General features: G+C 37.0%; 1 protein-coding gene across 4 annotated transcripts in view; it reads left to right on the top strand.

Moving 5' to 3' along the window:
* The window catches only part of SLC24A2 (solute carrier family 24 member 2), a 122,541-nt gene that overhangs the window by 75,953 nt on the left and 32,381 nt on the right, over positions 1-14,207 (top strand). For 2 of the 4 annotated variants that reach the window (XM_084504908.1, XM_084504907.1), the window contains 2 exons: positions 7,108-7,158; positions 13,277-13,372. In XM_084504908.1, the coding sequence (XP_084361034.1) occupies positions 7,108-7,158; positions 13,277-13,372 (147 nt within the window). The remainder of the gene's footprint in view (positions 1-7,107; positions 7,159-13,276; positions 13,373-14,207) is intronic. The other 2 variants (XM_084504910.1, XM_084504909.1) reach the window with 1 other exon arrangement.

Here is a 14,207-nt window from a genome sequence, read left to right as displayed (position 1 = left end):
GAAAAGAAAGAGGGAAAAGACAAACAAAGGCTGTGCAGAAGCAAAGAGGGGAAATAAAATTATTTTCTACTTCTCATCAATGAGTGATGCTTGACACGTTCTGGAAAGCAAGGCCTCAATGAGTGTAGCAATTGTTTGGGAGGATAGACATCTTCATAATGAGAGTCAGCCCTCTCCTTCTTGTTCAGCTTTACCCAGCTGGACAGGTGAACTCCACCACAACTGTTCTCTCACTCCACCTCTTCAAAGAGAAAGTGGGAGAAAATATGCTGGAAAGGACTCAGGGTTTAAGATAGGGAGAGGGAGATCATTCTACAATTATTGTCATGGGCAAAACAGACTCAGAAAAAGGGAGATTAATATAATTTATTGCCTATCGCTAGCAGACTAGAACAGTGAGTAGTAAAAGCAAACTATACACACTCTCCTCCCATCCACTTTCTTCTATGTCCTTCCCTTGAGCAGGGCAGGGGAATGGGGGCTGCGATCAGTCCCTGTCACTTCGTCTCCGCGGCTCCTTCATGGTCACTCTCTGCCCCTGTTCCCCATGGGGTCCCTCCCATGGTATGCTGTCCTTCCTGAACTGAGCCTGTAGGGGCTGCCCACAGGCACCAGCTCTTCAAGACCTGCTACCACACAGCTCCATACTATGGGGTCCATCCATCCCCCAGGAGCAAACTGCTCCAGCATGGGTCCCCCACAGGTGGGCGGCAGCTCCCCCCAGACCCCTGCTCCTGCGTGGGCTCCTCTCCACGGGCTGCAGCTCCGGCCCAGGGCCTGCTCCTGCGGGGGCTCTCCAAGGGCCGCAGCCTCCTCCAGGCCACATCCACCTGCTACACCGGGGGCTCCTCCACGGGCTGCAGTGTGGAGATCTGCTCCATGTGGGACCCATGGGCTGCAGGGGGACAGCCTGCTCCACTAGGGCCCTCTCCACAGGCCGCAGGGGAACTGCTGCTGTGCCTGGAGCACCTCCTGCCCTTCTGCAGACCTTGGGGTCTACGGGGCTGGTTCTCACTCCTCTTTCTCCCAACTGCTGCTGTGCAACATTTTTTTTCCCTTTCTTCAATCTGCTCTCTCAGAGGCTCAATCAACATCACTTCTTGGCTTGGCTCTGGCCAGCAGCAGGGCCCTTTGGAGCTGGCGGAAGGTGGCTCTGACCTGACATGGGGCAGCTGCTGGGCTCTGCTTACAGAGGCCACTTATGTAGCCCCCCATCTAACAAACCCTTGCCATATAAACCCAAAACCCTTCCCCTTGCCCAGCATTTATTGCTGAGTGTGACCTCATGTGGTATAGAATATCTCTTTTGTTGGTTTAGGACATCTACCCTGGTAATGTCCTCTCCCCACTTCTTGCCATGCTGTATGGGCTGCTCCAGGGAAAGTTAATTCCATGCCAGCCACACCCACTACTATTGTCTATTGTAGGAGGCTATTTAGAAGATCCATCCAGAACATACATAATTAGAAAAACATTATGATAAATGCAAAATACTTGATAAAAAACCATAGTACAGTCAGAAAAAAAGACACCCTTAAAATCACTTCTAAACACAGAATTAGCAAAAATTATCTTCATTCTTATCTTGGAGGATAAAAAAGTAAACAAAGCATATTTATCCCCAAAGCTGTAGGCTTTCTATTAAGCTGTTAATTTCTTCATTCAAAGTTTCTATTCACCGTGGAACAGTATAATCAAAGAGGAATAATTAACTACACTGCTATTAGGAACTTTCATTCTGACTTCTTCCATACCCTTTCTCCCCCAGTGTCGACCTCTGTTCTTGCTATTGTCCCACAAAATATGTAGGAATATATTTTGATTTAAGTAGCACTAATGTAAACCTACAGCCTTCAGTGGAAAACTCTATTGTCATAAACCCAGCCTTCATAGACAATAAGCAATAGACAGACAGCCTGTTTTAGATCCAGCTAGCCAATGAGCTTATTGCAGCATTTCTCTGTCAAGTGTCACAGCTCTTTTCCATCTGACAGCTTGTCAGATGCTGATACTCAGCAAGAATGAGTAGGTCAACTTATAAAACTGAGTGGATAAAGTTTGGGTTAGCCCAACTCTGTGGTTTAAACCTGCTGGGGACATGGGAGTAGTGTCCCCAGCTGTGCTGGGGAGTGATGTCCATGTATTTCCAACAGTGGCAGCAGGATCTGCTGGAGAACGTCTACTGAGGTGTCATAGCTACCCCACCACAAGCCTATGATCCATGAAGCCCATCAGTGAATAGCATTCAGATCCTGCATTTCTGTAGCACACAGGGAGCATTAATCACTAGTTGTGGGTTCCCTGTAGTTTCTCTCACTGGGACGCTGTTTCCTTGGTTTTCTCTTGTGTCCATTCTGACCCACTCCAAAAGAGAAGAGAATCCTCATCAGGTTTAAGTCTTCATTAAGGAGATCATCAAAGCTTTGCTGTTTATGTTGTTGTTGTTTGTTTATATCTTAACAGACATAAACTATGTATCCTACTGAAATTTTGTGTATTTTCCTCGCTTAAAATAAAAAGAAGTGGCCTCCTCAAACTAGTGACATATTGATTTCATACACTTTTTGCCTTTTCCATGTGCCCACTTGTATGCAGTAGACCACTGAAGAGTGAGAGTGCATGACCATACTAAAATCTTTGTTACTTCTTCTGAAGAACTGTCAAGAAGCAGCAGACCTTCAGAATCATATGTGCAAACTCTTCCACAAAATTCCCTTTTTTTGCCAATATAACTCTAATAGGTTTCATGCTTACAAAGTTTTTAGTAATTATTTGACTGCTGTGAAGTTGCAGTTCTTGACTACAAGCTCATTCTCAATTTCTTTACCAGTTTTGAGCCTTTACTTTCTTGTTTCACTTCTCCCTCCTATCTTATGTATTCAGTCTTTTGATAGCTTGAATTTATGGGCTTGGGTTTGAAAATTCAGGAAAAAGCTATGCTCTCCATTTGTTCATTCCAGAATGCTTAACAATTCCTTCCAAGCCAAGCTGCCACTGATGCTGACTAAGTATTATGCTTTGATGCCTTCATGACTTTGGAAGTCACACAAAATGGAGCTACACTAAAAATTCTGGTGTTACCTTCAGTGATCTCTCCTTATCACTTCTGTTTTGAATGAAAGATATGTTAACTCAGAAGATTTTTAATTACTGTGAAGAAGTGTGAGATGCATTTTCATGCAAATATGTATTTTTATGCCAAATGGAAATCTTGTGCATGTCTAAGATACCCACAATGTATTACTTGTTTTTGAGAGCCTGAAAACCACAGTTTTCATGGGTACACACTTCTAGGTGGTTACTTTAAAGCAGGTATTTGTCTTATGAGTACTGTGAGAATCTCTTGGCCAGAGATTCCTAACATTATGAGGGACACCTGCAGTCAGTATCTGAGATGTTGGTAGCAAGAGATCAAAGAGCTCCAGAAATAATGGCTGCACTTTCCTTCCATGAGAGACTATGGCAGAAATTAGCATTTTACCACAGAGAGTACCTATGAACATTGAAAATAAAGTGAGTAATTAGGTATATTGTTTGAAATTGTAATCAATGTGGCACTGTTGAGTAACAATATTCTTTCTGTTTACTTTGATAGTCTGTGGCAACTACATATGTAATAGAGAACAGTAGGTAATAAGGCAAATTTGTTGTAATTCTTCAGGAATGTCAGACAGGATTAACAGGAACCCTCTGTTCTCTTCTGGTGTAAAAAATATGCAGAAGGCAACAAATTAATTCATTGTCTCTGTCACTGTTGAGGATCAGCTGTTAAGCTGCATCATAGCATCCTTTTTGTTTCTGTGACCAGTGGGGATGCTGGTACTGGCTGGCAGCCAGTCTGTCTGCTGTGACCTGTGTGGGAACCACATACCATGTTGACAAAACTGGACTTATCAAATTTTAATAATGTTGGATATATTTTTTTTTATCTTTTCAAACACTCTCTATCACAATATTTCAGATTTCCAAGGCCATTTAAAATCAGTTTATTTTAAAAGCTGACAAATTTTTCAAATCCATTTTTTTTTAAAAGAACTTCAATTGAGTTTGAGTTTACTTACAGTCATATTGAACAGAATCCTATTATAACATAAAATTTTATAACAGAAACCAGTACATTAGAGGCAGACTGTATAGAGGCAGATGTCAGGTATTGCTGAACAGCACTGACCCAAGTCATATTGAAATCTACAAAGTAATTCATGCGAATACGTGCAGCTGACAGTTTCCAGCATCATAGCTGTGCATTGCAGCCAGTGGCCTGTTGACTCTATAAAATGTTCTTCTCTGCGTATAAGACTACAAAAGCTTTGTGTAGCATAATCTCATTGGCAAGATTTTTTTTTTCTTTTTTTCTTTTTCTTTTTTTTCCTGGAAATAATTTTGCTAACTGCAAGAATTAACCTAGTTTAATCCTTGGTGTGTTGAATATTACCTGGAGCATAACTATTGTCAGCATCATGCACTGTCATACACATCTGTTTGTTTCTTTTCTCTTTTTCCGCAATATCAGCCTCCTTTTTTTCTCTCTTGTTTGCCTTGTATCTCTCACTTCAGATTGGAAGCAAGCAGGCCTAAAACAGATGGCCAGTATGTCAAGTGCCCTGCCTTTTTGCTGCTACTTTTATTTCTTCTGGAGATGGAGCATAATTCACCATTCCTGTTGGCTTCCTCTGAAACTTCTTCTGTTTCAGCCATTGTATTGGAGACCTCATGCCTCCACTTGATTTTGTTCGTTTTTCTTTTTGTTGCCATGGTATATCCTTCTTCTCAACTTCGTCCATCTTCACTTGTGCTTCTGCACTCTTTTTTCTCCATGAGTTTAAACAGTACCTCTCAGGCAGTGTTGTCTCCTTTGTGTTCTCCCATTTCTGTGATTACTGTTGGGTTCCTTTTCGCATCTGTCTTCCACTACCATCCTCCTCCTCCAGTGGACACTTTACCCCAGGTTCTAGCAAATCTGACCATAGAAATGTCAAGACAATGATCAATGAGAATAAATTTAAACAAAGTTGCTGGCCCCTTAGTTGGTGGACATGGTACCTGAATTAAAAAGCACATGTGGTCCCAAATGGTTCAATAGGCAAATTGAAGTTATAGGGAGCTCTCCCAGGATAAGGAATTCAAGTTTTTAGGGCTAAACCAAGGTTGTTGGACAGCTTCCTTTGTGTAAAAGTAGCTACAAAGATTATGTTACAACAGTAAGATTTTTATTTTATTTTATTTTATTTTATTTTATTTTATTTTATTTACAAAACAGTATATTCATTATATATCATTGTAACAATATGTAACATCATTGTAACATCACGTAACAATAGGTAAATTTCTCCCTTTAAATGACATCTTTCTTTGCTTTAACAGAGACCTAGAGTAATGTCATATGCTAATGGGTTTACTTATGTGCAAATAAGAGACTTGTACAAGCAGGAGTATGCCAATATTTGTAATTGGTTTTGTTAAAACAAGTCCCTGAAAGAATCTTTACAATCAATCACAGTTCATTTATAAAGTTAACACTGGTAATAGCATGTATTTCTTAGTTACACACTTTTTTTTCTCTGCATTGTAGAAATGTTCATTTGGCAGATTTAGGTATCATCAAATAGATTAAAAACTAAGGACTTTTAAAGCATATGTTTTATGTGATATCACTATTTTACAGTTAAGAACTAATGGCCAAACCTTCACTAAAATTCACTTGTGTGGAAAAACATTGAAAGATCATGAGGTGCAGCAGCTAAAAGCAAAATAATTGACCAGCATTTGTATAGTTAATTGCTTAAACAGATTCATAAACATGAAGAGAGAATATTTCCAAAGAAAACACCACTATCAAACTGTTAAGGATCCATTTTGTATGATTATGCTCTGTCAAAGGTTGGATGATCAGAAACTCAATTGTAGCATTTTACATAAAAAATAACAAACCATCCACAGATTCCTCAACAAGTTGTTTACAGATTGTTCCATGTTCTTATTTTTTCTCTGTCCTGTTATATAGAATGCTGAGACCAATATTAATATATTGTATTTTACATATGCAAACATATACGAATATATGCTTTTAAAAAAGAAAGAAAGAAAGAAAAGAAAGAAAGAAGAAAGAAAGAAAGAAAGAAAGAAAGAAAGAAAGAAAGAAAGAAAGAAAGAAAGAAAGAAAGAAAGAAAGAAAGAAAGAAAGAAAGAAAGAAAGAAAGAAAGAAAGAAAGAAAGAAAGAAAGAAAGAAAGAAAGGAAGGAAGGAAGGAAGGAAGGAAGGAAGGAAGGAAGGAAGGAAGGAAGGAAGGAAGGAAGGAAGGAAGGAAGGAAGGAAGGAAGGAAGGAAGGAAGGAAGGAAGGAAGGAAGGAAGGAAGAATATACTTTCACTCAAAAATGAGGTGTAAAGCAGCAACTGGAGAAAAAAAAAATATTTTGTATAAATCTGTATCACACGGAAAAATAAGCATAGTCCTAAAGACCCACAGACTTCTGCATTCCATTCTTTTCTCTGATCTGATAGACTATAATCATATTGAGATCTATTTAATGTTAATGAATTTAGGTCTCATAGCCCCCAGTAAAGTGAGTAAATGTATCTTTTCTGGTTTCACAAATAATGAGAGTGGTTAAATTGAGTAACACTCTACAGCATGTCAGCGTCTGCACTGGTATCAGAACAATGTATGTGAGACAGCGTAATGCACAATTTCTGAGATTATGTTTTAAATTTATTATGTTTTGGATGTGTAACTATTTGATTGTATGTCCTGAGACATGTTAAAAAAGCTCATTTTCCAAAGCTCCTGCTGCTCAAATCCTGTCAAGGTTTGTTATGTTATTCCCAAATAAGGAGACACCAAATTGGTAATCACCTTGAAAAGGCTGAATAGTAGATTTTGATGCTTCTCCTAAATCTCAGTCTAGCAAGTTACTCATATAAAGCAAGTGACTTGTGAAATTTCTGGTGGGGGGGAAAGGCACTTCCATTTCTGTACTCCATGTTTCACTGTCCTGCAAAATTTTTTTGCATCGCTGTTGAAGTTTATGAAGCACATGCAAAAAAGTGTACATTTCTTGAATGTCTTCTGGTTCCTTATCTTTGTGTCTTTTACTGTGATGTTGTAGAGCTTGGATCATATGGAAACCTAAAATATTATGACACAATGACTGAAGAAGGTAAGAAATATTTTAGAATCATTCGTATCAGCATTTTTCGAAGCCTTACTTTAAGTGTCTTTTCTGTTTTTTGTCTGTTTGTTTGTTTGTTTTTTCCTGTTTTCAATTTGTCCATTACGGAATGACTCCTTTTTGCATGACTTCATTGGCAGTGTGATCAGTTATGGCTCTTTTTTCAGGTTTTTATTTTCAACATTTCAGCTTTGCTACTTTCAGATAAGGAAATACAACAGAATGTTTTTATTAAAGAAGAATATACATGCAAAACCAAACTCATAATTTATACAGCACAATATAATGTAGATTGTGAATCCTTATTTTATGCCATGTTTTACAATGCATTTAGGAAGGTAATTTGTGGATGTTAAAATCACTCAGCTTGAGAACAATTATTAAGTAACTTCAGTTTGCTGTATTATTCAAAAGTAAGGAATGAATTTCAAAAACTAGGCATGACTGTTCATGGAGTATTAATTGTAAGCTTAATTGCAATTAATATTCAATTTAAAATCCTGGTTCTAACAGTACAAGAAGGAAGTGATTAGGGCCTGAATCAGGGCTCAGTATCTCAAGGAATTTTTCTGCTGATTCAAAAACATTGATGTTTACTGTATTAATTCAGGAGCCCAGTTACTTAATTTCCACCACATTTATGTCCAACTGCAGCCAGCACTTCTGTAATTCGGAAGTTTCCCAGGCCTGAGACCTGAATATCTATAAGGTCGAGGCTCATTGTCCAGCTGTCTGACTACAGTGCTAGACAGAAGTTTTCATGAGTGCTCAGTTTAGTACTCACTGGTGTGCTTGACTATGGAGATAAGCTTGAGGTCTGTAGTTTAACTGCCCATTCCTACTTACTTTTAATTCTCTCTATATATTAATATATATATAATATAATATATATAAATATATATATATTAATTCTAAATATAAGATGAATAGCTTATGTTCTCTGTATTTATGAATATAGACATGCTCTAGATCATTGTTTAGATTGATCTTGTTGTTAAAAAGGTTTTAATAAAACCTTTATTATATGCCTTCTGGCCATTTCTCCTGGAAAATCAACCAACCAAAAAAAAATAAAAATTAAAAAAAAAAAAACAAACATAACTTCTGACTCTTTCTCATTTTTTATTTGAGCTGCTTATAATCACATATGCTTACTGTCCTGGGGCCAGCTTCCACCTTTGTGCCTGATATTGGAAGATGATGGTTTCTTCTGGAGAAAGCATGACCACCAGCTTGTAGGGCAGCCTGGAAGCACCACCAGATTCATCGTCTGACTCACAGAAGTGGTACTAATATAAGAGAATATGCTTGAGATGAGATTTTACCAGGCAAACCTTGGTGTATGTGTTGTTTAAACACACTTCTGAAGCACCTGAAATGAGTCATTAACCAAGCCGATTCAGATAACGCTACCAGAGCTAAAGCTTTTGCAGCACATATCATCTCAGTGTTTTTTACATTCAAGTAGCAAATGTCATTTCTCATTCTAGCCTCAGAGCTGGATATGTTAAGGTCCTTATACTTTATTCCAAAGTGTGAAACCTACCATTTCAAAAACAATTGCTGCATAAGCAGTCTTCAGGTTTTTATAAATACTGTAATGGTAGTTAAAAATAGATATTCATGGGAAAATATCCATGCAAGAATGCTATGTACATTATATGCCTATATTATCACTGCGCCTATACTGACGTAATGCTATTAATATTCAATGTCACCTCAGAAAACACTCCTCATGAATAAATAATCAAAGACCATACTGTAGCAGTAGCTAAAATATAGTAGTAAAAATTTTCCAGTAACAAAAAGAAAGAAGGAAACTCTTTGTCTTTAGGAGTATTAACACTGACAAGTCTGCAATACAGTTTAGCTTCTCAATACAATTGTCATAATCATTTTCAAATGCATTTCATAAAGCAATAATGAATAGTGTATCCCAGAAGCTATATTTAGATCAGTGTGCTATATTTTCAACTCTCTATTTGGATATTCAAAAATATAATCCTCATCACTCCACATTACACTTATTCACATATTTTCATTATCCCTTTCTCTCCTTTTTTCTTTTTTTTCTTTTTTTTGGCTGAGCTTTTTGTACATCTTCTACAGTAAGTTAACCAGTTAGCCACAGTAATGTGTAAATCCAGTTGCAAATTCCAGATTTTTGTTTCTAATGCTGTACATCCTTATCCTTGGGCTCCCACCCATACCCTGAATGGAGGTAGCCAGCAGATCTTTCATTCTTTTGATGGAGAAGCATGGGCACATATATTTTTGTTGCTGCATCAGCATAAGCAGAGACAAAATGTGACAGTTAGCTGACAATACCAGATACAGCCTAAAGGCCACTGGGGGCCTTTGTGCTCCAGGTCTTAGGAACTGATCTGTTTTGTTTGCTCTATTTGGTCACAAGCTGACTTTCAATTAATTGCTGAATAATCAGCAAACAAATGATTTTCATCCTCACAAATTGTTTTAGATTAATTACCAATTAATCAGGTCCAAATCACAGAGACAATATACCCTACCAGATGGGAAAAGAACCTCACATTAATCCTGTGTCAAGTAGCCTCCACCAACAGCCTACAACATGACAAAACTGCACATATTTTCATGTAGCACTTCTGTAGCATTTTACAGTTTAAGTAGAAAGTGCACGAAGCAAATTTCTAAAATTGATCAGTTGCAACCTCCCAGCTTTGTTCCACAGCTGGTCACCAAATGGACTGGTAGGAACAGTTCAGACTGCTCAACAACCACAGATTTGGTATATTATGAAAGCTCAGCTATAGCGCTGATGGCACATATGTGTAGTAATTTACATTTGATCAGAGACTAAGAAGAAGACAAATGATAGTCTTACATTTTTTAAACCAGTAGATTTCTGAAGATAAATTACTTTTCTGTAAAATCAGAGGTGAAACTGTAGCCCATAATTTAGATTGTAGTCAAATGATTGCATTTTTAACATGTCCATGATCAGGAAGGCAATCTTGGCCAGCTGATGCTAGCTGGATATACTCATGCAGATCAAGGCGTATGTTTATTATACACTACTGATTTGTTTGCATACATTCATATATAAGAAATTTAACTTTAAGCTACCTTCTTTCCTAATCACCCAGCCTTGATCTCATGTTCCTTCTGGGTCGTGCTTTTTAAAGGTAAAAGAATTGCAATGTCTGTCCAAGTTCAGCAAATCTAGATTAATTAAGAATTTTCTATAGCTATTATCCTATTTTTATTATCCTATTTTTATCCATGAAGTCAAACACTGTCATTGATCTACACTCTTATGGCACCTGTTGTAAAAATTATGCTTAGGTAGTAAAACCCATAGCACGTAGGACTGTTAAAGAGGAAACAAAAGCTTCTAGCTTCTCCAAGAATTAAGAATAGCATAAAATTCCTATGGGTTCATTTAGCCACTAAAAGATAAGGAAAAAAGCACAAGAGAGCATGTATGCCTAAGATGAAATTTTTGAGGCTTTCTGTAAATTTGAATAACTTAAAAATATCTTGGTTCTTGGTTCTTGGTGGGTCTGAAGAAGTTCTGATTTGGTTTGTTTGGACCTAGTAGACAAAAAGGGCAAGGATTAGGAAGGAGGAACCACAGCTCTGCTTTCTTTTACATCTCAGTGCCTTCAGGCAGTCTAGTATTACTTCTTTCCTGCAATGGCACTTTTGATAGTTGATTTTATGTCCTTTAATCATTTCCTCACACTGTTTTATTACTTACACTGCATGAATTGAACAGCAGGTAATGATGTAAAAAAATATAAGCTGAAGCTTGCATATACTGAGAAATAAAGATAAGCAAAAAAACACTTTCCATTTCAAATGATGAGGTTAATTTCCATGACAGTGACATATAACTGTGGAACAGCCTCCTGAAAGAACTGGTGGATGTGTAACTTACAAATGTCAATATATGAAATTCTTCCTAAAGACGAGAGACACTTGACAATGTGAAGAAAAAAATAAAAAGGACAACTTCAATTAATTTGATCTAAAACAGTATGAATAGCTGTGGAGATCTTTTCAGTTCGAGTTTCTCTCTCAGAGAAAAAAAAAAAAGAGAAACAATAAAATCTAAACTATTTCTAAGCAATCCTAGACAAAAAAAATGTAGTATCCTCATCAAAGTCTGCATCACTTTAATATACTGTTTAAAATTTGGGTCTTAAATTAAAATAATCCTGGCATAGATGAAAACATAGATGTTTCCACATATGTTTCTCAGAAAAAAATCTCAGTTCCATAGTTTTCATTGCTCACAAAAAATACATTTGGGTATTTGGGTATCACAGACCAAATTTTCAAATATATGAAGATGAGTTGGAGTCTGACACTTCAAGAAATCCTGTAGCAAACTGACATATGTGTTGTATGAAAATTATGCAGGCACCTCTCAGAATCTATGCATGCATCTGGAGAAGCACTTCTTAAATGGCCCTTGTGTTTCAACTGAAGTTAAGAGCTGGCTTGACTTAGCATTTCAGATTAAAATATTTAGAAATATACTTTTCCTTTTATTTATATCATTTTTTTATTTTTTTTTGTGTCATCTCATATCCCAATAAACTTCATTTCTCTTTCTCTCTTTTTTTTTTTCTTTAACTCTTTATTTCTTATTCCCCATCTAATTAAAATCTCTGCCATTGACCCTGCACACTGAAATAATGAAGTGGCTTACTATTTAGCATTGTGTTCTATTCTTCAGTACTCTTCTGCAGGCAGTTTTACTTTAGGTACCATGTACTAAGATAACTTTTGCAATATGTTGTGAATGACTAATTTATTTATTTATTTGTTTGCTTGTTTAGTTATTTATTTATTTTTGAGCATGATGTGCTTGTGAAAAGATAGGGGCTACTGCAAGGACAATACTGTTTATTAAATCTTTGTGGCATTTTTATTACTCTCCAAGTGATTTGCTGTTGACACAATAATTCTACTTCCACGTGAATAGTAGCTGCAAGTCCCTGTGCACTGTGCATACATTTCTGCACATATGAAAACATTGGTACAAGAATTTGAAACATTTTCTTGTGATGGTATTGTTTCTGATAAGCTTCCATTTGCTAGAAGGGAAGAGAGGATTTCTTTCTTGACCAAATATTTTTTCTTGCATGTCTTTAATTTTAATCTAGAAGCAGTGAGTCTACCCAGCTACCTGAGTTAATTCATGACTTCTCTGTACTTCCCATTGTTAATCAATCATGTGATTCTGTTGAAATATCTTTTGGCCTTAAGCCTGCACTCTTTGTGCACCAGAGCATATACAGTGTCTTTCTACAACACATAGACAGTCATAAACCACCCAAAGAGGCCTTACATAGAAAGTTCAACCAAAGTAGAAAAAGGGAAGAATTAATTTCACTTAATATTTGCCAGCTTTGGCATTGCCTAATTTGGATGTGGTGTTTGGACTCAGTGGGCAACAAAGAGTGACCTGGGACTTCTCTTAGGGGGTAATGAGTTGTCCTGGAGACAGTCTAGATGATGAATTTCATGCTTAACCTGATAGGAGACAAAAACCACCTGGAAGGGTGAGAAGAAAATTTTCCTTTGAGAAGCTGGAATGGAAATAATTCATTATGAAGACTTTTTCCTCTCCATCTGAAGTACCTGTTGAAATTACAGTGACATGAATGAGTACAAATTGACAAAGCTAACAAAGGTCACCATGATGCAATATTTTGGTTCATCTGAAATTCTGTGACAGTGTAATACTGACTGAGATCTGAAACTGTATTTGTTGTTAATATCTTTATTCATCTGTATTAATCTTCTGTTTAGTCTCAGACCATACAGAAGTACTTTTGTAACAGGAACTTTACTGACTGCCTCTTCAAAAGAAAAATATTTTTTTGTTTTTCATTTCTTATTTCTTGCAGAGTTCTCAGAACAGGAAAAAAATAAAAAATAAAAAAATCTTATTTCCACTGGAAGGAAAAAAGTTTTAATAAGATAGTGTTTCATAACATGTTTGCTGTTTGGGGAGGAATGGGAATGGATTACTGGCACTGATTTATGGAGCTGTGGCAAAAAACTTTGCCTCTCAAAATGTATGCATTTGAATAATGATAATCCTTCCTTTTAGGAAAATTCAAGGAAAGGGCCTCAATTCTGCATAAGATTGCCAAAAAGAAGTGCCAGGTGGAAGACAGTGAAAGACAGAATGGAGCTGCTAATCACGGTGAGTGCAGCCGTGCAGATTTATCACTTACTCCTGAGGGCTTTTTTCACTGTTAAATTTTACTTGAAAATCCTTAGAAGTGAATTTCTCCTTCTACTTCATTTTCATTGTCTTACTAAACATATTCTGATTCCCCTCAGAAAAGAGTATGACACCCAAGGACAGGATAGGAGTTAAGTGCAAGATGAGAAGGTCTGATAAGACATCTAGAAAGCCTCCCAGAATTACTGCAGAGATAAATACAATGCTGATTTTGGACAAGTGCTGAACTGGCATAAATAAAGAGGCAAAATGTATTTGCAGTTTGCCTGTGAAATTTAATAAATATACTGACTTTTGAAAGGTTGATGCAAGGGCATAATGTGCTGTAGTATTTAATATACCTGTAATATACCTGTTCAACCCATGGATCTAAACAGACCACTGACATGCAGGATTATGCTCTGTACTTTCTCTCTGGCCATGTTACTGAAATTCTTATATAAGCAGAGAACAACAGCATTGAGTTAGTTCAGCCCTCATGCGATGTTAAACAAAATCCAGTTTGTTCAGAAGTTCTGCAAGATAAATGCCATCCCCGCAATCCAAAGGAACTGCTTGAGGTAGCCACGGCTGATTTTTAACATTACCAACTTATTACCTGATGGTGCTTTGCCCAATCCTTTACGTACTGAATGCATGCATTCATGCCATGCATGCATATTTTACCTATCTTAAAGAAGTAGCATTCAACACTTCACAGCTCATGGAACCCTATAAGTTTTCTACTAAGTAAGTGAAAAGCTTCTGAAATTTTATACAAATGACTTCTATATTATAGATAGATGAGATCTTG

Source organism: Aythya ferina (assembly GCF_964211825.1).
Source record: "Aythya ferina genome assembly, chromosome: Z".
NCBI lineage: Eukaryota > Metazoa > Chordata > Aves > Anseriformes > Anatidae > Aythya > Aythya ferina.
This window is presented reverse-complemented; position numbering and strand designations above follow the sequence as displayed.